The sequence below is a fragment of the Silurus aristotelis genome (assembly GCF_946808225.1).
Source record: "Silurus aristotelis genome assembly, chromosome: 3".
NCBI classification, from domain to species: domain Eukaryota; kingdom Metazoa; phylum Chordata; class Actinopteri; order Siluriformes; family Siluridae; genus Silurus; species Silurus aristotelis.
This window is the reverse complement of record NC_139576.1, coordinates 36,157,255-36,180,394: the sequence shown is the minus strand read 5'-3', so window position 1 is coordinate 36,180,394 and position 23,140 is coordinate 36,157,255. Positions and strand designations below refer to the sequence as shown.

Genomic DNA, 23,140 nt, shown 5'->3' with positions numbered 1-23,140 from the left:
AGACCACGAGAGATTGGGAAGACCTTTGCGAGCTCAACTCCCGAAATTGTCTAAATCGTTTGGCAACTGGTGCATAATACGGTCTCGCTTCTGCACCCACCCTACTCGCCAGATTTGGCTCCTGCGGACTTTCCGATGAAGATCCAGCTGAAAGATTGCCGTTTTGACACTATTGCGGATATCCAGCTCAAATCGATGAATGTGCTTCCAAGACACATTCCAGAAGTGTCAGGAATGCTGGGGAGCTCTGTATTGCTGTGCATGGGGAGTATTTTGAAGGCGATAGAGTGTAAATGTGGATAATCTCCTGGGAAGATGTTTCACAAGAGTTTGGAGATTAGTCCTTATTCAGCTACAAGGGTCAGTAAAGTCAGGTGTTGATGTAGGAGAGAGGAGGAGGCCTGGAGTGCAGTCAGCATTTACATTCATCCCAATAGGGTTGATATCAGAGCTTTAATGCAGGTAAAAACATATCGTCATGGAGCTTACTGTGTGTACACGGTTATCGTCATGCTAGAACATGTTTGGGTCTCCTAGTTCAAGTGAAGGGAAAATTTCATGCTACAAGACGTCTTATACAAGAGAATGTGCCTCCAACTGTGTGATAACCTTTTGGGAAGAACCACATCTGGCTGGAAAAGTTGGTTTTCTAAATAACTTTGATTATATATTAGATATCTGGGAGCCATTTTCAGAATAAATTTCACGCTCCTGTAATCGGGGAAATCGCCGGAGAAATTCCGTTTGCGAAAATGTTTTTTCCCCATCAGGGGACTTTTCCTCTAAAAAGTTCATTTTATACGCAGCTTATCCTTGATTGGAATTTGCATTTTGCGCATTATTGCCTGGTGGTGACTCCGAGGTGTTGGAAAAGCCATGCAGTTTCGTATTTTATTTTCCCTACAACAAAAATCATTGACATCAATGTCAGTATAAGTACAGATATTGAATGTCAGCGGTGGGAAAGAATAATTGGTGGAAAATATAGTCTTAGCTAACATTTGATAAACGGACCGGCTTGTGTGTTCATCTCCTCTGTCTGCTTTATTGCCATTTTTAAGGTGTTGTATCGACATAATGCCGGTTTCAACCTCTACAAATGTCAAGCAGGCATGCTTCGGTGCTTCCTGTTGAAGGATGTCCTGGCCAGCGGCAATCCGCAGCCGCATTTCAGGTTCAAGGTCTCTGATCTAATCTAGGTTATAAAAGGATAAAGGAAAGAAGGAAAAAAAAAAGCAGAGGTGGAGAAGAAAATATTGTGGTGTCCAGATGAAAGGAAATCCTACACAGACCTGGGTTCTGAAAATAGAACCAGTTAAGACAGACAGACAGCTCTTTGAATCTCATTCATCAAAATGAACGAATCTTTGAGTTTAGTTCATTTCGTACCTTTGATCAGAAATAAACTAATCGATAAGCAGATCCTCCAACACGTCTACATGAACAAACTTTGACAATAGTTCCAATAATTGATATCGGAATTTTATAACTGCATTGCGTCTATAGGAGTCACGTAATAAAAGAGCGAACGACTCGGACTAGAAGAGTCGAGAGGGGAACTACTCAACTACCGTTTCCTGTACGCAACCTTCAGAGATTTTGTGATGCTTTGCTCATGCGCATCCAGTGGAAAATGAACGGATCACTGAGACTGCTCGTTCCTCTAAATCGCTTTGAAGATCCGCTCAAAATGAACCAATCACTCTTTGAGATGATTCGTTCTTCTGAATCCCATTAAAGACTCGTTCAAAATGAACAAATTCTTCATAAATGACTGCTCACTAAAGCACAGCAATGCCCTCGAATTTCCACATCCCAAAATCCAGTGGAAAGTTCTTCCAGATGACAGGATAGAGCTTATTATAATGAGAAGATGTTCAATGGGGACATATGAGCATGACAATCGGGTGTCCACAAACATTTGTCTGTACAGTGCATGCTTTTTTTTTGGGCTGTTTGCAAGAGAGAAAGGATTTGGAAATGTAATTGACGAAGAAAAACCCTGGTAATGGACTCTCGAGCTTGTGAAAGCACATCTCGGACCTAATGACCCGTTGTAATTGCACATGCCCATTTGCCAGTCCTGATCAGTTCATCTGAGACAAGTCCAAGTAAATTCATGTGCGATGTGAAACCGAGGAAAAAACTTGGCTTAAACTTGAATCGCGTCGTTTTTAACACGGTTGCTGCCTCTCTGCTTGCCGTGAGACCTCTGACGCAACGAGAAATCTGGGATATTAATTAAGATCTAATCAGGGGTGAATCTTCACACTGATCAACTGCTGTGTTACATAATCGTTCTTATTGCCTATGAAATGAAAAGAACGATACGGCATCGACCTGCCCCGAACGAGCAATTAGCAAAATGATAGCGTTTCAGCGTTACAGCATCTGCCACCCTGAGGGACAATGGGCCTTTTGGCTGTTCAAAAACACACAAATGTTGTGCTGTAATAGCTGTAATATTTATCAGGCTTTAGGAAAAAAAAAAACGCTAATTCTGAAGTTGTCGTTGTTTTATGCTAGGTCTTTTATTAGCCCCACCAGTTTGCTTGGATTGTGTAGGACCGGCATTTATTCATCCATTCCCGTCATTTTTCTTCTTTTTGGAGCCAGCAGGAAAGCAATAACCACATCTAAGTAAGTAATTTAAGTCCCTGTGTCCTCTCATTCGAGCTTGAATAAGCCCAGTCGCGGTAGACGACACAGAAGCAAGAAAAGGGGAAACCTGCCAAAATGTCAGCGGGACGTTTTTGAGAGGAAGCGGCAGTACATTAAACAGCTCTGCAGGTTCGATTACAGTCCACGCCGAGCGACTCGATGGAACCCATCACCGAAGGTGTGAAAGTTACACTTTTGAAGCAGAAAATACATACCGCCATAGACGGTTAAAGGGCGAACTCATTAGTAGTAGTGATTTTTTTTTTTCTTTCCCTAAAACAAAAGTCAGGTCGTGCATTTCACACCAAGGCCTTCAGTAACGTAACGTCTATCTGAGTCAATCCTGCTCCTAATCTCATCATTATGACACCTCGGCTACTAAAGGCTACGATCTCATACGGTGAGAATAAATGCGATTAAGCAAAAAAAAAAAAAGAACACAATTCAAGACATCTCTTTTCACTGGAGCCACAGCCGCACCGCCCACATATGTCATCTCTAGCAGAAGCATCGACATTAACCTCATGAAATGACATTTTGTGCCAGGAAGGAAAACCGCAAAAGTGTAAATGGTTAATGAAAAAAGCTTAGCAACTCTTTTGAACTGAAATGTCCTTATAAGCATTTCTGCAACCGAATCAATTTCTTCTCCTCGGTCAGCCGTTAAATCCAAACAAATATATTCAAGCTTGTCCCGGTGGCTACAGACGCGGTTTAGACATGAAAATGCCGCTTTAGTGGACCCCAAAGTCAGAAACCCGCAAGCTGATTGGTTAAAGCAACTTTAACCAGCAACAAGTTACACAATTAGACCAGTGCTTGAATTGAGTCAAGTCTTATGGGGAGTCCCCCAGATGTATAATTCATACATTTTTTAAATAAAAATTATCTTGGGGACTAGTCTATTTTTTTTTTACTTGTCATCAGGTCCCTAATGCCTTATGGTGGCTCCCGGATCCCCCCAGCCCCCCCCTCAATTCGAGCATTGAACTAGACCATATTGGAAAAGCCTTTCCACACCAGGACTCAAACCCAGACCTCCTTGGTTATAATGTCTGGTATCATTAAGCTACTAGACCATGTGGGAACATAAAAGTACATAGCATTTGCTCATTTCATCCAACACCTAACTGTGCTCTGTGTCTGCTTACCTTGTATTCTATAGACGGCCACAGCGTCTGCAACCTTGATCCCAGGTCAGATTTTGGATTTCTGCTGACTCGTTGAGCTCCTGGGGTGGCTCGCCAATTACTGTACGCTTTGAGATCCCAAAGGTGTTGATCCCTGAGCAGTTCCTTTTGCAAAACGTGATTTTAAAATCTGATTAAATAGAAACTCTAACCTAAACTTGCTCCTGGGTTTAAGATGATTCCCTGTGTTTAATTGCATACATGGTGGATTGGCTGCCATCTGGGTATATATTCCAACCTTCTGCCCAGTTTGAAGTCTATAGGAGCCCTGAGTGTCATATAAAGTGCAGATAAATACATAAAGCAAACAAACGCTTACCCTTAGCATAACCATGAACCAGACAGCAACCACAGCCAACACACGTGAGAATTATGGTGAGGACTACAGACTACAATGCTAATTAGTGGTAAAAAAGAAACAGGTGTGAGGGATGAGTGACATATGGTCAGGTCAAGTGATGTGATGTGTGAAGGCTGATGGGAGATGTAGTCCTGTGGCTCAAGGCTTAATCCTGTCCATGAGTATAAAAAGTAACTTGTATTTGTAAAAATGAACTGTTTAGAAGTATTTTGTTTATATTTAGGACTAAAATATAACACAGATAAACAAAGGAGGGAGTTTTGGGACTGAATGTTTTCAATTGTAGCTTTCTGATGAAGGAAAATAATATATTATTATAATAAAAAAAATTGAATATGTATAATAATAATAATAATAATAATAATAATAATAATAATAATAATAATAATAAATATATAGAAAAGTCTAGGTTTTGATGGGAATTAAAATACTAATTAGGCATTTAGAAGTACACTATTTGGACAAAAATATTGGGACACCTGACTTTCCCCACTGTGTTTCTTCTATGGGCACAGACTTACAATGATAAAGAACAATCGTCTTCATTCTTTATTACCAACTTTATCCGTGTAAAGTTGCTTTGAGACAATGTCCATTGTTAAAACTGCTATAAAAATAAAAATCAACTGAAATTCCTTAAACTGCTCCCACAATCTTGAAGGCATGCAATTGTATAGAACATCATCGGATGCATAAACCTCACATGAACCTCTGGAAGACCTCCTGCTATTGAGCTTGATCGAATTGATGAATTGGAACACCACCCATGTGGCTGAATGAATCTTACCCAAAATCAAGTGGAACATCTTCCCAGATGGGTGGAGCTTAATAGAAGAGCGAATGTGTAAATGGAAAGGTGTACTTCTGTCCAAACCGTGGACATTTTCACCAAAACCGTGAAAATTGAGAGCTACAGAAAGTGTTTATGTTTAAATTACGGTAATGCTAAAAGTATATGAATATGTACTTAAAAACCACCCGGGATGGATAGTCTGTACGTGTGAACGCTAAGCATGAGCAGTTTAATGACTTCATGTTCAGACCCACAGCTGAAAAAACAAGCGTGTTAGTACCCAAGACCCCAAGAAGCCATTAGCAATTCACAGAAATCGTTTCAAACTGTTGCTATGAGGCTAGCGAGAGGTTAATGTAAGCAATGTGGCAACCGACAGCGCATGTTTGGATAAAGTGCATATTTATGTGCAGCGTGGGTTTGGTTATACGCTTGTGTCAGCGCAGTGGAATCTTTCCCGGGAACACTGGGCAAGACGCAGGAATACTCAAAAACAACAGAGTACAAGTCTAATTCTCTGCTTTCTACTACAAATACCATTACAAACTATTTACATTTATGATATTTGGCAGACTTACATTTATCTTATTCATACAACTGAACAGCTATGGGGTTTCTCAGGGGGCCAGAGCTGCTGTTTAAACTGATGACCTTCAGCTCCAATGCAAAAGCTATCATCTCCCCATCAGCTATCACTTATTCATGATTATTGGATCATGAAAACCAGTATAAACACTTATTGGAATCTGGTTAATGGGATCCTAACGGTCCAAGTTGGTGGAGATACCAACATGTGAGCTCCAAACTTAACATGCCTGCAACAGAAGACAAGAAATTACCAGTAGAAACCCACATGGGCTAAAAAAAAAAAAAGGTACACAAGGTACATTTTCCATTAAAACCATTAAAACCATTATAAATTCAGTAGGGCTAAATAGTTCAGAATTTTCTTGGACTTGATCAAATTTAAACCAATCTACACAATATGGGAATTCTACACAATATCACAATCTTCTGTGAAGATGTTCCACTAGATGTTGGAATGTGCTTTGGTTTTCATTTAAATCACAAGGGTGGATGAGGAGGCCTGGGGTGCAGTTTTCGTTCCAATTTATTCCAAAGATGTTCAGTAGTGTTGAGGTCAGAGTTATTTAACTGGCCAATCGAGATCTTCCGCTCCAACTAATGTGATCGGGTTTTCATGTTAAACTTGTAATAACATGAACAGTTTTGCTACGATGGCTTTACAACTGTGGGAAGAACCTTAACAATGATGGAGCTTTAGAATGAATGAGTATTTGGTGTTGAGGATGAGGATGGGTTTCCTTATGAGACCGGTTCCTCTCAACCCAGGTTCACTTGGTCCTGCACTTTATTACTAGTTGGCTCAACATCCTGTTTGCAAAACAGAAATCAAGGACAGAATTTATACACACAAGGGGTTAGGGATTTATTTATTGCTTTATATTTATTTACAAAATTCCTCAGATATGGAGAAAGCCTAAGCACAGTTCCTGAAATGATTGTGGTCCTTTCTTCTACGTCCTTGATGTATGTGTGTGTATCTCCTTGCTGCTTGCCTGCTCCTTGCTTAAGAGAGAAATCAGGCCTGGACTCAGTCATGAACGCTTCATGAATTCAGGTCTCAGGTTCCAACCTCAGTGCTGTGGCATTTCTGTGATTTATGGTATTTTGTGAAACCATCTTGAAGGAATCAATGGATAAATTGGGACAAAAAAAATAAAAACCATGCTTTCAATCCTGATGGGAAATAAAATCCAAATACCAACACGTAAAAGAGTTTCTGTTGGTTCTTCACATCATCGAACAGGTTTTGGCCTTGCTTTTGTGCAGACACGACATGGAATCGTGCTCGGCTCTGGCGGGAACCTGCGAAGATCTCTTGGTGGCCCTGGAAGACTTGTGACGTTTGGCGTTTTTGTTGCTCTTGTTGACGCAAGCCAACGCGGCCACGTGGAAAATGTCTCTCACGCTGTTCTCCGACTGCAGCGCGGAACACTCAATGTAAGGAGCTGAGATCTGCTTGGCCATGTTCGAACCCTTCGAGAAAGAGAAAGAAGAATCGTTTAGAGATCCGTATTTTTACCTTTCATTTCTGAAGGGTTTCTTTTCCTTACCTGATCATAGGTCAGAGGCAACTCGTTGGAAAGCTGCACGAAGGTTGCCAGGTCTGTACGCAAGTCTGACTTGCAACCAACCAGCAGCATTTTGGTACTGGGACAGAATTCCTCGATCTCACCTTTCCACTGCAAAGAAATTCCGAGTAATTATTGGAGAATGAAAATGCTCATGGTTCAGTATGATGTGATTTCATGGCTTTAGGAATCCATTGTTGCCTGTTGTAATCGCATTAATACATTCGAAACACATATGGTCCATCATATGGTAACGTAAGGATCATAGAAACCTCACAAGCCACTGCACCATCGTGGCATGTCACATGACTTTTCCACACTTTACGTTCAAATTTATTTCCATTGTGGCCAACGAGATGCAGCAAACATCTAGCCGTATAAGCAAACCAGTGGCAAACTAACCATATGTGCACAAAACCAGCTTCATGAAGATATACTTCACATGGGTTGGTATGGAAGATCTTCTGCTATAGAGCTTTCACCTCACCCCTACTGAATGTCTTCGGGTTGAAACGCTGACTGCACCCCAGGCCTCCTCAATCATTACCTGACTTCACAAACACGCATGTTGCTGAATAAGCACAAAATCTAGTGGAACATCTTCCTAAAGGAGTGGAGGTTCTTGTAATAGGGAAATGGGGACTAAATGTGAAATGGGATGTCCTGTGGAGAAGCAGTGCCTCCCTAATAGAGGAACAAACCTCTGTTCCTCGTTCTCCTCCTGACTCCACTGGCATTATGTTCCATCTCAGTGACATCACAGGTCAAAGGACACATGACTCTCGACCCCACAAAAGCTCGCCGTCTCTCTGCAAAAACGTAAACACGTTCCTCTTGTTCGGTTGCCTCACGTGTGAACACCATTTCAAAGCGTTCAGCTGAACCTCCTACACTTTGCATCCTGGCCTTTTCAACTCGCTACAACGAGACCCAAGAAGAACTCGAGCGTCTGGGCTGTTTTTCACAAACCCACTTGACCCGAGAACACAAAACCCGGCCTTGTGAGGACGTTAATAAGAGCTACTGTCCTGCTCTGACTCAGCAGAGTGAAGAAGAGTTCACTGGGTACAATCGAAACCAGAATTGAATTGTATAAGGGGTGCAAAGGGGTGGAAAATTACTGGTAAATTTCAGAAAATTTCCATGTAAATTTTGTACATTTAGTCAGTTTATTTAATCAGTTTATTTCCATTAATTCTCGTTAATTCCTATGGAAACTTTCCAGTCTTCAAAATCCCTGGAATTTTGCAACCCTAATAAGAATTGTGGTGCTGAAGCATACTCACCTTCCTGAGCACGTTCTCCAGGGTTTCCGGTCGGCTGATGTCGAAACAGATGAGCACCGCGTCTGCGTCGGGGTACGAGAGCGGACGTACGTTGTCGTAATACGGCGATCCTGCAAAATAAGACGGAGGTAAATCATTTCCAAGAAAAATTACGTGGCAAAAAAAATTATGGAGTATATATATATATATATATTAAATACATTGGTGTACAATGTAGACATGTCCTGGGTCTGTAGTACATCTATTTTTCTTTGCTTCATCAGTACTTTGACAGAACCAAACCCTTATATCTGTTTACATTCTATACCTTTTAAGATCACGGTCTCTAAGAATCTCCTCCTAACAATCTGTATACCAAATTTAACCTCAGGTCTTTTTACAGTTAATAAATGGCCAATCTGGCATCAATAAAGTAAAGAACCTAAGAAGCATGAAGAATATATGCAATGGTGTTTCAGTTCACCCAGCATGGCGATGCCCCTGTGCACGAAGCCAGCTCCATGAACATATACTTTACAGCTTGGTGTGGAAGATCTCCTGCTGTAAAGCTCTGAATTCAGGATGATTTGGAATGCTGACCGCCTCTTCAAAACTTGACATATGTATTAACGCCCTTGTTGCTGAATATGTCCACAAGCACATTCCCAGAAGAGTGGAGGTTATTAAGACTGCAAATGGGGACCAAAATAGGGTATTTTTTACCTCAGGAAAATTTAATAGAGCAAATAGAGAGAGTGTGAGAGAAAGAGAGCACAGTAGAGTGCAGGAAAATCCTCTGTGGGTTGGAGGAATGATGAACAAGGTGGGAGGAGAAGTGACGTCTGCACTGCAATGAGAACGAATGCTATGTTGTACTACACATTATATTTGGAGGTGTTCTGCAGCGTTTCCATTGTGTCCTTACAGCACACAGAGTGGAGTGATAGAGGCGATCTATCTATCCATCCATCCCTTCCAAATTTATAGGCTTTAAGTTTCACTATAATCTTTGTTACCAGATCTCCAGACCTGGTAAAAATAACGACTGGAAGTTTGTTCCAAAAAAGGGATTTAGAGGTACATATGTAGGAGCCAGTGATTGAGATTTAATAAGACTGTATATTAATATAATAAGGGGCAAAACATTTTCGGTACATTTCTGGAAACTTTTTATGGGGACTTCATCTGGAGAATTTGGAAAGTATTCCAATGTGGAAACACCAGGAATTAATGGGAATTTTTGCTGATTTACAGGAACTTTTAGGAATGAAATAAAAATTTGTGGAAATCTATATAAACTGTATCAAATACAAAACATAAATATGAACATGTTGTTTGGCCAACTAATACAAATGTTAAAAAATGACGAATGATGAAGGAATGCACTGTGCATGTAGGGGGCGTGGCCTCTGTAGCCCAGGTGTGTTGTGTGCATGTGATTGATGAATGTGCAGGTAGAAATTGAATTCAATCTGGATGTTTAAACCAAAATTATCCTGTGAGATTTTTTTCCCCAACCACATTTTTGTTCATTGTTATAGGTTTACCAACTGGTAAATTTCCAGTTTATTTTCATTAATTCCCATGGAAAGTTTCCAGTCGATAATTTCTGTAATTTACATTTGGTCCACACTGAATGCTTCAAAAAAGAAGACTGTGGGTATCAGTTAAATGTACCAATGAGGGCATCAATGTGTGTTACTATGAGGTTAGACTGGCATCTAAAGGCATGAATTGAAATCCCAGCACCTGTTAATTGGGCCCTTGAGCAAGGCCCTTAACCCTTAAAACTGCTCAGTGTATAAATGAGATATTTGCAAGCTCTAAAAAAGGGCTTCTGTTATATAAATTTTTAAAATCCAACAAAAAATTGGATTAAAGCAGTTAGAGTTTTCCTGGTATAGGCTCCACGATCCCGTAATTAATTAAATAACATTCATAACTATTTTCTGAAAGAAAAACATCCTAAAACTGTAATTCCAGGATCTCATGCTGGGGAATTTGGAACATGACACCTCTGGGAAACTCCCTTCTCCACCATGAAGGCTCAACTTGATTGTCAGCTCGAACAACGTAAAATATGTGGAAACCTTTAAGGAGTGTCCCTCAACGGTTACAAGTAACGCTTCAAGAAGATTTTTCCATAAAAACCTGCTAGTCAACGAGCCAATCATTTACAGGAAGTCAAAACAATTACTCTGTATACACCAAGTCAAAACCGAGACTGGGACGTGTTGGAACAAGAAAGAACCCTCATCTGAATATAACCCAAACAGATCCACAGACAATACAAGGTGAGCTTCACAAAGCCGTGCTATGACGTCATTTCCCAGACACGAACAAAGCAGTAATATTAAAAAGACTTGGTCTGTAACTAAATCGAATAGTTTCGAATAGCTGGTGTTATGGGGCGAGGAATGTCTTCATGGTGTCACAAAGGGCTGAGCGCATTCCACAAATACAATGCAGGATATAACAGATATATAGTATAGTATTAGATATGCTTGATGGTATTCCAGACTGTTATCCTACAATGGGGGTGGCATGCCGGCGAATTGTTCTAAGCTTTCGAATCTTGATAACGTTATAGTTATACAAATCCAGAAATCCAACAGAAGGAAAACTGCCAATGTGGGTTGGATGACATCATTCGGACTTGACAAATAAAATGACACCAACCGATTATGGCCATTTCCCGGGATTATAGATTATGAGAAGTTATTCCTAGTATAATGACCCACTGGGGAATTAAAGTATCCATTTAAGGCAATACAACTTCTATTCCAACCATTAAAAACCATTATAAATTTAGCAGGACACATAGTAGATGGGACTTTTCCCATACCTTCTCACTGTACTGTAGGATTTCCCTCTGCAAGTCACTGGAAACGGAGAAAGAGAGCATACGCATACTCTATTCACTTGTAAAACCGGGTTAGCTATCTATTCTGGGAGATGACTCTGCTCTAGAAAGCTAGTTAGGACTCCAAAATGAGTGCAAAGCACAGAGATCGGGGCATCAGCACTTCATACTTGATTTACGAGCCAATTTTTCTGCAGCCTAATACATGAAGAAATGCTGTTTTTTTTTTTTGTTTTTGTTTTTTGTTTTTTTGGTGTGTGTGTGGGGGGGGGGGTTTGGGGTTTTTTTTTTTTAAGCAAAGGGTTTTGCTGTAAAAGCAAGTCTGAGTCGAGAAACAGCTGTTTTCAATCAAGGAAAAAAATTCCAGCTTGGTGGACATGCAGACGCCCCTGGAATTTCCTGGCAAATCGAACACAAGCTAAATCTTAGGTCTCGTTGTAACACACTCTGCCATTGCAACAAGTCAGAGTAATGTACGTTCTTCGCAGGAGTCTGGGTCGCCTCAGACGTTTGAAAGAAAGCAGAGGCTCGATGTGTTGATCTCACTTCCTGAATACCGCACATTGAAGTCCTTAGAGACCTCAGAGAAACAGCAATCAGCTGGAGGTCACACATGGGCCGACCTCTGAGCGTTAATTCGGGGCCGGACGAGACGAGACTGGCACACAGCTGTTGGGGCCAGTTCAATACAGCGAGGTAATCGCTGGGGTTTCAGGAGAATTTGTGTGTTGTTGCTGGAGAACGTAACGGATGCTTGAACCATTACAGAGCGCTGACACAATGACGTGGAAGTGATAACTCAGTAGTTAAGACATTGGACTTTGGATCATAAGGTCATGAGTTCAAATCATAGCATCACCAAGGTAACACTGCTGGGCCCTTAAGCAAGGCCCTTAACCCTCAATGGCTCGGTTGTTAGCTGCTCTGGATAAGAACATCTGCCAAATGCTATATATGTAAAAAATAAAATGTGTTAGTAGCACCTTTGGGGAATGTGGTAGCAAATTGAGGCGTTGGACTTCTGAAGGTCACGAGTTCAAATCCATGCCACACCAAGCTGCCACTTATGGGCCCCTGAGCAACGGCCTTAAAGGGGCATAGCTGCTGCTATGAATGTGATAAAAATGTTAGTCGCTCTAAAGGCTTCTGCAAAATGTCATTAATGTAAAAAAAAACTCAGAATGGCAAAAACATTCCGTTCTGTCAGAAGGTTTTACGTTTATCTGTAAGGTCCAAATTGAATCCTTCTGACTGAGGCAAGTTTGGCTTCATTCAGCAAATATAATTACACAAAACCCACAGAGATAATTTCATACAAATTCTTAGACGTATGGAAACAGGATGGACTTCGCCGGGGGAATATGATATTCTTACAACCTTTCGACAAACCCATCCTCGCTCAGTGCTTCCAACATTCCAGAGGAATATCATCATCCATATCTGGGATCTCACTTCTCTTCGAAAGGAAAGAAATACGATGCTCTGGCTGTCTGAAATGTCTCGTTCACTCCGAATTGAATATTCGTTAATCTAAACAAACCCGAAGAGAAACGAAAATCAAAGCGTTGATTTTCAAGACTCTCTTCTATCATCTACAGACCTTCTAAAATCCAAAGCCTGGTAGCGTTATGCTCTCCTAACAACCTCTTCCACAATACCATGATCTCATTGTGTCTACATCAGTAGGACTAAACTAAAACATGTCTCCAGATTTACAATCCTGCTAGTCCACATCTCTGAAAATCTGCCCTGGTGCCAGAATCCTTCAATTCTTGTTGGGAAGGACCAACAGCATCCATAATTTTTGAGGAGACAAGAACATCATTGGGAACATCCTGGCATTGAGAGCAACTCCATGGTGCATCAATGGAAAGCCTTGGAAAAGATCATAAAAAAAAAAAAAAAAACACCCAATGGCGTTTGAGCAGCTTTACATAATCATATAATCATCAGGAAGTCCTCATGCCCCAGTCACAAACTAACATCCTTCCATCCAGGAGGAGATACAGGACCACCCTACTGATCTCTACACCACACTGTTAGGACCCTGATGTCCCACTGATCTATATGTCTATTCTTATATATTAGTACAATTCCTATTAAATGGAGTTTTAGCAATCAGAGCTGCTATGCAGTATGCACTTCTCTGGAAGCTAGTCATCTTACCAGATGTGTCCCAGAGGCTGAGCTCCACTCGGAGAGCGTCGATCTCAAAGCTGGCTGTGTAGTTCTCAAACACCGTCGGCACGTAGTTCTGTTAAAAAAAAAAAAAAACGATGTTTGGACATGAAGTAAAGATGTTATTGCAGCACACTTTCTTGTAGTTCAGTGATTTTATACGCTGATGCTGGACTTGTGTTATACCAGGGGTTCGCATACATCATCTGACTTGCAATCCAGAAATATCCTGTAGAAACATTTCAGAAACAGCAAAATATTTTAGAAGCTATTACAACTGGTATCGCATATTATTTCTATAAAGAAAAAATAAAGTGTGTGGGAGGGATAAATTAGCTACCGGACTTATTAGCATGAATACGGTACAAATCTGATCGAGAATGCATTCAAATTAGATAGATAGATAGATAGATAGATAGATAGATAGATAGATAGATAGATAGATAGATAGATAGATAGATAGATAGATAGATAGATAGATATTTTGTATCACAAAAAAATGCTTTGTATTTTTGTAGCGTTAAAATACTTCGTAAGAAGAAGTTCTACATAATGACATCATCTATATAATGACATCATAAAAATGCGGCCTCTGATTGGTTCCTACTCGTTTTTTTTCGACTTTTTGAACAAAAAATTGATCCATATGTACTGTTAGAAGGTGGTGAAGGTACGTGCAGATGCCAGCTTTCATATAGGCATCAAATGATTGATAAATATTTTAATGCCGAATATTGCACCCTAATTAAAGTAGCTGTTTAGTAGGATTATAATTTTGCGAGGAACAGATCATCAGACCAGTTGATGGAAGTTTTCAAAGAAATGTTATGCTCCCTTTTAAAAGTATTTTTTTTATATTTAAAAATTGTAAGTTTATTTTGATGGATGGATGGATGGATGGATGGATGGATGGAGATGATTAGATTAGATTAGATTAGATTAGATTAGATTAGATAGATAGATAGATAGATAGATAGATAGATAGATAGATAGATAGATAGATAGATAGATAGATAGATAGATAGATAGATAGATAGATAGATAGAGTTGATCCAATAACTTCCATGCAAAGTTATGGAGAACTTTTCATTACCAAGACGCACGCACACGCACGCACACACACGCACGCACACACACGCACGCACACACACCTCCGGGAAGCAGTCTTTGGCGAAGACGGTGAGCAGGGCGGTTTTGCCGCACGCGCTGTCCCCCACCACCACCATCTTACACTTCACGTCCGGCGCGTGCTCCATCCTCCATCCGCCGCAGCTTCTTCACTCGCGTCCAGCGGCAACGTGGAGCGACGCGATCGCGATCCGCCGAGCCATGTCACACCATCACCATCACCATCACCTTCTCACCACCATGTCTCATCACCGTGCCGTGGAGATCCCGGCGACACCGGTTTACTTTCCTCCGGGCTCGTGGACGGTTTGCTGGTGAACAGGATCCAACACTCTGATGTGCGTTCTCCAAATGCAGCAGCTTCTGCCTCTGCTCTCCGTTCCTGCTTTTTATATGACTCTTAACACCCCCCCCCAAAACACACACACACACACACACACACACACACACACACACACACACACACACACGCGGAGCCTCCCACTTACACTCTGCGCACTCTTTCTCTTACTTGTTACATTACACTAGTTTCGCAAGACTACATCCGATATTATCGATATTACCGATATTATCGATATTACCGATATTTAACAAAAATAGTAAAAGACTCATCCTCACCACACACACACACACACACACACACACACACACACACACACACACACACACACACACACACACACACACACGCGGAGCCTCCCACTTACACTCTGCGCACTCTTTCTCTTACTTGTTACATTACACTAGTTTCGCAAGACTACATCCGATATTATCGATATTACCGATATTATCGATATTAACGATATTTAACAAAAATAGTAAAAGACTCATCCTCACCACACACACACACACACACACACACACACACACACACGCGCATTTCAACACTGTGCCACTACAAATTTTTTATTTTAATTTAGCAATGCCAAATCAACCCACAAGCATATTTCTTGGAGGTGGAAGAAAACCAAAGAACCCCAAGGAAACCTGGTCAGACGAATGAAAAACATGAGGAATCGATCCGGGAATCCAGAGTGCAGAATTGCCTTCCAGACAGATAGATGAAAAATATAGTGGACAGACAGACATTTTAGAGATATGACTGAACTCCAGTGCTTCATTTATAGAGATCCCACAAAATATCGATTCAGCGTTTTAATAATAATAATAATAATAATAATAATAATAATAATAATAATAATAACAATCTCTCTGTATCACACAGATTCTCCAGTGCGGCAAAAAAAAAAAGAGAGAAAACGAGGAAGGTTGAAATGAGAGACACATGTATGTGTGTGGTTTTTTTTTTTTCCTCCTCGCTGTGGGAGAACGTCCTTGATTCAGAACAAAGCCGACAGCAATGGAAGCCACAAACATAAGTCAGAAAACCTTGGTATGTAGGTTGAAATGAAAGAATCGCACTTCTGAAATATTTTCATTTTGCCCAGATTAAGATGATATAGAGAGGCTTCAAATTGTTATTATAACTGAATCAAGATGGAAAGACAGCAAAAAAAAACATTGTTTTTCGCCCACGAAAGCCTCCTCGTTATGGTTCGTCATAGAAACGCGGCTCTCCAGATAACAGTTACACATTCATTTGTCGAGAGAAGACACTTGAGACAGAAAATGCTGAGCTTGCAGTGCACTGTACTGCGGTCTGTGATTCATCCTTCTTTTTCCTGTTGCCTTATTGTCATTGACAAAAGGAGAGAGAAGAGAGAGAGAGAGAGAGAGAGAGAGAGAGAGAGAGAGAGAGAGAGAGAGAGAGAGAGAGAGAGAGAATATTGTACTTCACAGCGAGCTGGATGACTTTATCCTGACCCTGGCGTGAGGAAAATATTAATTAGCCTCAGGTTCTTGTGAAACAGGTATCTAAAGTTGAGCGCACAGATGCCATTCCTGGAGGTTTGTCATGCTGGGAACCATGACGAAGCAACCGTCTATGACCTCCGGGAGAACATCAGGAAAAAACTATGTACCGTGGAAGCTGAAGGATATTTCAAGAATAAAAAAAATGGGTCATAGGATATAAAAAAGCGTTCAAATCCCATAGCGTATGAATTAAAGATCAACCATACAATATGGTCACCTTGGAAACGAATCAGGAATTAAACAAGAGAGGAAAAAAGTCTAGTTAGAGATCATTATCTACTCAGTTCAGAAGGAGTAGGAACCAAAGTGAAAGTCAATATGGTACAGATGGTTCACGGTGCCTTTTTCTGACTTCTAACAAATATATAAATATTTAAATAAATAAAACCAGGAAGGTACAGCTCTACCTCTGCCATGTTAATCTGTATTCAGTGTTTAAATCAATCTGCATTGAGGATATTTGTTGAAAAAGTGTAGCACATTTACTCGTAATAAAATATAAATAAATCGGGTTTTAGCGACGTGAATATACTTGTATCTGATGCACACTTTTTAAAATCGATGCAGCACATTGTTAACTTATATATAAAATGCGATAGGAGATGAGATGCTACAACCATCCATGGCCAGGGGCCGAAGGAGCATTATTGATTGTGTTGTCTGGGTGGAAGAGATGTTTATTACCCTCTCCCTCGTCAATCGCAGTGACACCAATTGTGGATGTTGTATGTGAAAGAAGGACCTGTGAGCCGGAAGTTCTTAAGGTGTTGGATTTCCGCTCAGAAGGTTGAGTTTCAACCCCCGCACCAACACTGTAGGTAATACCCTCCCCAGTGAGGAGCTGTCATATGATAAGGGAGAGGAGAGCTTGGGGATGGGAACTGGTAAGTGAACAGATTCGGTTCAGTGTTATAAAAGTACCTGGTTCTTGGCCATGTATACTGACAAAACCTACCACGCTCTCAGATGGACACCAGAAACCCGGGTTTTGAGACTGGTCAATGCACATCGATCTCATAAACGGATAATGGATTGGCTCTATATAGACGACAAAAGGTATGAAATGTCTAAAAAGTCTACTTTCACATTGACCCTCCAAAAAACTCCACTCTTTGAAGAATCTTGTTAAACCTCAACCTCTGTTTTCTTTCATTAGCCATCCAGCTCAAAAGCCTCATGAAGATGAACTCCACATATTTCAAGTTTAATGTTTATTTTAGACCTGAAGGGCCCCCATGTTTGTCTCAGTCAGCAGCAGTCTGAAGGCACAACCCAGAGCAGGAATGCTAGAAGGCTGGACAGCTGCCAGACATGCCGGGCTTTCTGTTCATGCTCCGCCACTCTATCCCTTATGCACACATTCATCTAAATGAGAACCGGCTCCTCCTGAGGTCTAAAAAGATCCTCAAACAACACAAAATGTGTAGAGGTTCAAACGAGATGAAACCTCTTGGCCCACCATTTATCCTAAAACTCAACCATGTGGAGCATTTTTTTTTTACTAGCATTTTCTAGTATCAGAAAGGGGAAGTGACAAACAGCAAATTTGTTAGAGCTGCAAGGCTGTTCTTCTTCTTCTTCATCGTCATCATCTTCAAGAAATGAACAAAATTCTGAATTATATGGGATTTTTGGTTTTCAAAGAAAGAAAAGTAGCAATGCATTTGGAGTTTCTGTTGAATTCCAAAGCCGTTTGTGCTCATTTGTGTGGATATTTATGTGGTTTTTGAAGGTGTCTCCGAATAAAGAATCTGTGGTTCACAAGCTGGTCTGGGGTTGTGCTGACAAAACGCTGAACCGATACAAAGCAAGAGAAAAAGACAGAGGTAAGGGCAGAGGAAGGTCATTCATCCAGTGTGGAAACATATGGTTTTAATAACACATATGCATAAGCAAGGGCGCAACCATTTATTCAAAAAACAAAAGTGCCTCCAAACCTCCAAAGTGCCACCAGAATATACAATAACAAACCAGAAAACTTGAGGAATTTCGAACTGGGATGCATAGCTCCGCTTGGGAAAAAAAAAGAAAACATCAGTTACCAGGTTGCTCGAAGATTTCCCACCAGTCTTTGCTTGATGTGAGCCAAAAGTTCATTGCTTCAACTTTGTTCTCACAGGTTTTTGCACAGCTGAGATTTCACAACAGGGGCCCCGCCTAAGCCAAGATGCATGCTGAGGTCGAAGAAAATGAACCGCAGTTAAACAAAGGCGAGTCAAACACTGTTGCTGAGACAGAGGGTTGCGAGTCAAACACAGATGTAACAGCGCCTCTGTCTTTGTACATGACTGCATGTCCAAGCAGTTGGGAGGTGAAGTAACCAGACCATAGAAAGCGTCTAGGTCATGCCATGCATTTAGTGATATCAGAAACCTGAGCACATCCTGACTACCACCTGTTACTGTCACTGTCACATTTTGCAGTTCTTCCATTTGAGGTTTAAGGACAGAAGGGCTTTAGGTATCATGTTGCCAGCTGTGTGGTCAGGAACTGCAGTGGCATTTAGCTGAATGACTGATTTGTACATGATTCTGCAACATCTGCACAGGTCCTAATAGACACACCAGTACACGATTTAATTCTTATATGGTCTAGTATTGTCCTGTAGTCTTTCGTTTATCACATTAGCAGTACTTGCACTGCTTTTAACAGTTAAACAGCTGTTGTTTGTTTTGATATTAATGATTATTTTTTTTTATTAATACGATTTTGCACATGGAATGATGGAATAATATTTACATTGTAATTATTGTGGAATTTTGATCATGCATTTTTTTTTTTTACACATAATAAAGGCACAGTGATACCCTCAGTGTTCATTGTGCCAGGTGAAGATGATGCTGAATAGCACCGAGTGGTAGAACAATTACAGCATATTTTTCTACAGAAATTGAAGGACCAGAGTCTCCTGAGGAAGTTCAGGCGACTCTGTCTGCAGAAATATGCTGTAATTGTTCTACCACTCGGTGGTAGGGTTAGGGTCAGCATCATCTTAACCAGACACTTATGTTTATCCACCTGTGTGCCCATGATGCTGATTGGGCTTAAGGGCGCCCTCTGCTTCCTAGAATCCACAATATACTGTACTGTATAATATACTGTACTTTCATCACACTGAATGAATAAATCCAGCATTGAAATGTAACAGACTGGAGTCCAGATGCAGACAGATGTGTATGACCCCTGGGCATGTACAGGAAATGAACAATTGCACAAGGCTCCCTGGGAACTCGCTGCATCAGTGTCAACGCTCAAACCCATTTCTCCTTAAAGAGATCTTTTGCCAAGATTACAGAAAAAAAAAGACAGGTTCCAGGTCATTGGCTTATGATTTCCTGCACAGGCCTAATGAGCCGATCTTCTGCACTCAGGAAATGATGATGAAGCTGCAGAGATATGATTAATAGCCATGTGTACAGACTGCAATCTCAACAGCATTTGGCACGGAATAGGATGTTGCTCCGCATGCGCGTGTGATCATATAGCCGGTTGTTTCAGCAGCAAAATATGTAGAAAATGGAAACATTTTGCATATTCTGGAAAATGACTAGTAGAAGGTTTTCTAGATGGAATAACATTCACAGAGGTCACAGATATCACTAGTGATCAATGTGTTACTCAAGACTGACCAGATCATTATTTCTACCGCAAAAATAAAAAGGATACAAAAGATGCATGAGGGCAGTAAAGTGCAAGCAAAGGATCACTGATTGGCCACATAGGAATAAAGAAATCGATCAGATGGTTTGGTAATTGTTCCACCTGACTCAGTTATTGTATGAAGACAACCTGTTTGAGACTTTTCCCCCCTGTAAAGGGTAAGACTATCTGTTCTCAATTGACTAGCTGGCAAATTATCCGGAAACACAATACTGTCAAGGAATGTTACAGGGTTTCAGAAGACTTTGTTAAACATGCCGTTGAGATCATTTCAGATATCGATACTGGGGTCATTAAAACTTCCAAGGATCTTTTGGGAACATGCTTCATTAAAGGACTGGTGGAGATATACCAAGCATGTAACAAGGTCAAGGTCAAAAACAAGTTTTGATCCACAGGATCAAGAAAGTCAGAACCAAGCAAGATCCAAGAGTCTGAGAAGATCAAGAGCAAGAAAAGGGGGGTTTTGTTTGTACGTATATACAAGGTGGTATCAAAAGGTTTCGAGACTAATGGTGCTGACCGGTTCTATTCTGACCACGTCTGCAGTTTCCTCACGGACAGCGAGTCAGAACAAAGCGCAAACGTGAAATTCTGCGTGAGACAGAGACGTTTGACGTGACCTGCGTGTTTCATGAGCGGAAGAACGTCGCTGGAAGACGACGAGAGATCGGAAAAACCTTCGCCGACTCGTGCATGATCCAAATATACAATATATGAACACCTCAACATCTCAGTCCTCATTTGCTGTTAGTGGTAACCGTTTGGACCAGAACCACATACACCTGGAAAAGTCCATCTAGTATATCTGTGCTACTTCAGCATCATTGGCAGAAGTTACACCAAGGACGTGAGATAATAGCCACAGGGAGATGAAATGGAAAAAAACCCGGACATGTTCGCAGTCAAATTCAGTCCTGAGTGTCAGAAGAGATTTACTTTACTGTCAACAAGAATGACACGAGGTCACATGCACAAAAAAATAAACGAATCTCCAGGCTCCGAGACGCCTTGCAGCTTTATTCCCTCTCGCACCATGTGATCACTTCTGACTCAAAGTGCCAAAGTGGTGACAGTGAAACGTCCTCAGACTTTCACCAATGAACGTCTGAATAAGTGGTTAGCGATAAATGTTTGCCTCCAACCCGATGAGACTCAAACACTGATTGGATAAAGCATTGTTTACAGTTTTTTCTCAGATGTTTTGGAGCGTTTCTCAGATCAGAAATTCTCAAAACTACTTGTTCAACCTTCACATCATGTCGTCACCCGAGTGTCTGCTGTTTCCTACAATATCAGTCATTTATGTTCATGCTGATCAAAATATATTATACTGGTTTCACTTCAATAGTTTTAACCCCCAAAACATCTCGGCATCAGTCCATTGTATGAGTCATTAAATGCAAAATGTTTAAACCAGTTGTCATCATCTGTCATCTAAAATTTCTATTAAACTTTTTTTTGTAAATGTGTTGAATTGATGAATTGTGCAGATGAATCCTGAATGTCACTAATGAAGGCGAGTGAACGGCATCAGATCAACCAATAATCAACATATTCTTTAAAACAGGTCAAAGGTGAATCTTCAGTTGGAGTTCGAATACAGACGGAGCAAAAAACAAAACATCAGTACAGTACAGTAAAAGTGTGAATCCTGTCTGGTATCCTGCAATCAACGTAAATCAAATATGTCACAGATAAATGAATTTGCGCTGCTGAAACTCAGATACCAAACAGAAGGAAGTCAAATTGTAGTCACTGTAATCCAAAGTCGCTGTGATCCAAACCATAGTTTATATCAAGAAATCCTGAAACTGTGCAGCATCATACTGACCACACGACTAAACATTTTGATTTTGTCTGTGAACAATGACAAATAAATCTTTCATTCTGATGGGAATTAGACGTTGACACAAATACTGAGAAAAAATACATGTTTCTTGGATTTGAACTCGCCACCTATAAATCAGTAGCCCAGAGCTCAGACTGCTGGATGATATCAAAAAAGCTCTTTAAATCCCAAATAATCGCCTGGACTGCCTCATAGACACACAATGTTGGAAAGAAATATTCTATGTAGACAAAACTATTGGGACACCTGACTTTTCCATTCATATGTGGTTCTTCTCCAAACTGTTACCACCAACCTAGAGGCAAAAAAACTGTATAGAATGTCTTTGGGTGTGGCGGCATTACAGTTTCCCTTTTAACTCAAACCCGAACATGTTCCAGAACATGTTTCCCTCAAAGCCATCTCCATGAAAATATGGGTTGGACTGGATGATCTTCAGCCATAAAGCTATTCTCAAGTTCTCAGGACAGGCCCGGGATCCACCACAGTCCTGAAGGATGTGCGCTTCAAGAGAGTTGATCTAATCTCTGTGTTTCACCTTCTGGCCCTTGGAATGCTAGCCATCTTTTTCACTGCGGGCAAATATGGGTACTCGGTCAATGTCATTGTCAGGATGATTTTTTTTTTTCATTTGCTTCCATCTATGTGTTTTTTTTTGATAATGTAGAAGGAGGTCAGGAACAAAAAATACATTCGGATGAAGAATTCTGCATTTAAAAAAAATGCTTATTGTATGTCTTTTCCAATCTGCCTACGACGCATCATACAATGTCGACTCATTCTGTAGGCTTTAGAAGCTTTCATGTGGTGACCCAGAAATGCCATATAAATGTGTACTTTGGAGAAATGGCCTGTTTTTTTTTTTTTAATTCGTCTACTCCGACTCAGCATTTTTTCTCAATTCCCAATTGAGAAGGAAAAAAAAGGCAAAAAGCAAAAGCATTCTCAATTCCTGCTTGGAGGAATGAATCGCTTGTCATTTTGGGTAAAAAAACTAAAACTGTGTTTACCTTTCTATCTTGCCAACTGATTGGCAAATACCTTTAATGAATGTCCAAATACCTTTAATGAATGTAGTTTATGTGGTCAATATCTTCACCGTCTGTTTTCCAGGTGGTGATGAACGGCTCAGCGGTTAAAAATGTAGCAGATGTTTCT

General features: G+C 40.6%; 1 protein-coding gene and 1 long non-coding RNA gene across 2 annotated transcripts in view; both read right to left on the bottom strand.

Moving 5' to 3' along the window:
* LOC310723852 overlaps window positions 1–4,264 on the bottom strand; it is a 69,340-nt gene extending 65,076 nt beyond the window's left edge. Inside the window, exons 1-2 of the long non-coding RNA XR_014532809.1 lie at window positions 4,171–4,264; window positions 3,813–3,956 (exon numbers count right to left, since the gene is read on the bottom strand). This is a non-coding gene — a long non-coding RNA (uncharacterized lncRNA). The remainder of the gene's footprint in view (window positions 1–3,812; window positions 3,957–4,170) is intronic.
* Window positions 4,265–6,430: 2,166 nt separating this feature from the next.
* Window positions 6,431–15,016, bottom strand: rnd3b (Rho family GTPase 3b). The gene is made up of 5 exons (XM_083537268.1): window positions 14,619–15,016; window positions 13,456–13,543; window positions 8,448–8,557; window positions 7,144–7,272; window positions 6,431–7,066 (listed from the first exon to the last, which is right to left on the bottom strand). The coding sequence occupies exons 1-5, from the start codon at window positions 14,721–14,723 to the stop codon at window positions 6,821–6,823; spliced, it is 678 nt and encodes a 225-aa protein (XP_083393394.1). The 5' UTR covers window positions 14,724–15,016; the 3' UTR covers window positions 6,431–6,820.
* Between the last annotated feature and the right edge of the window lie 8,124 nt (window positions 15,017–23,140).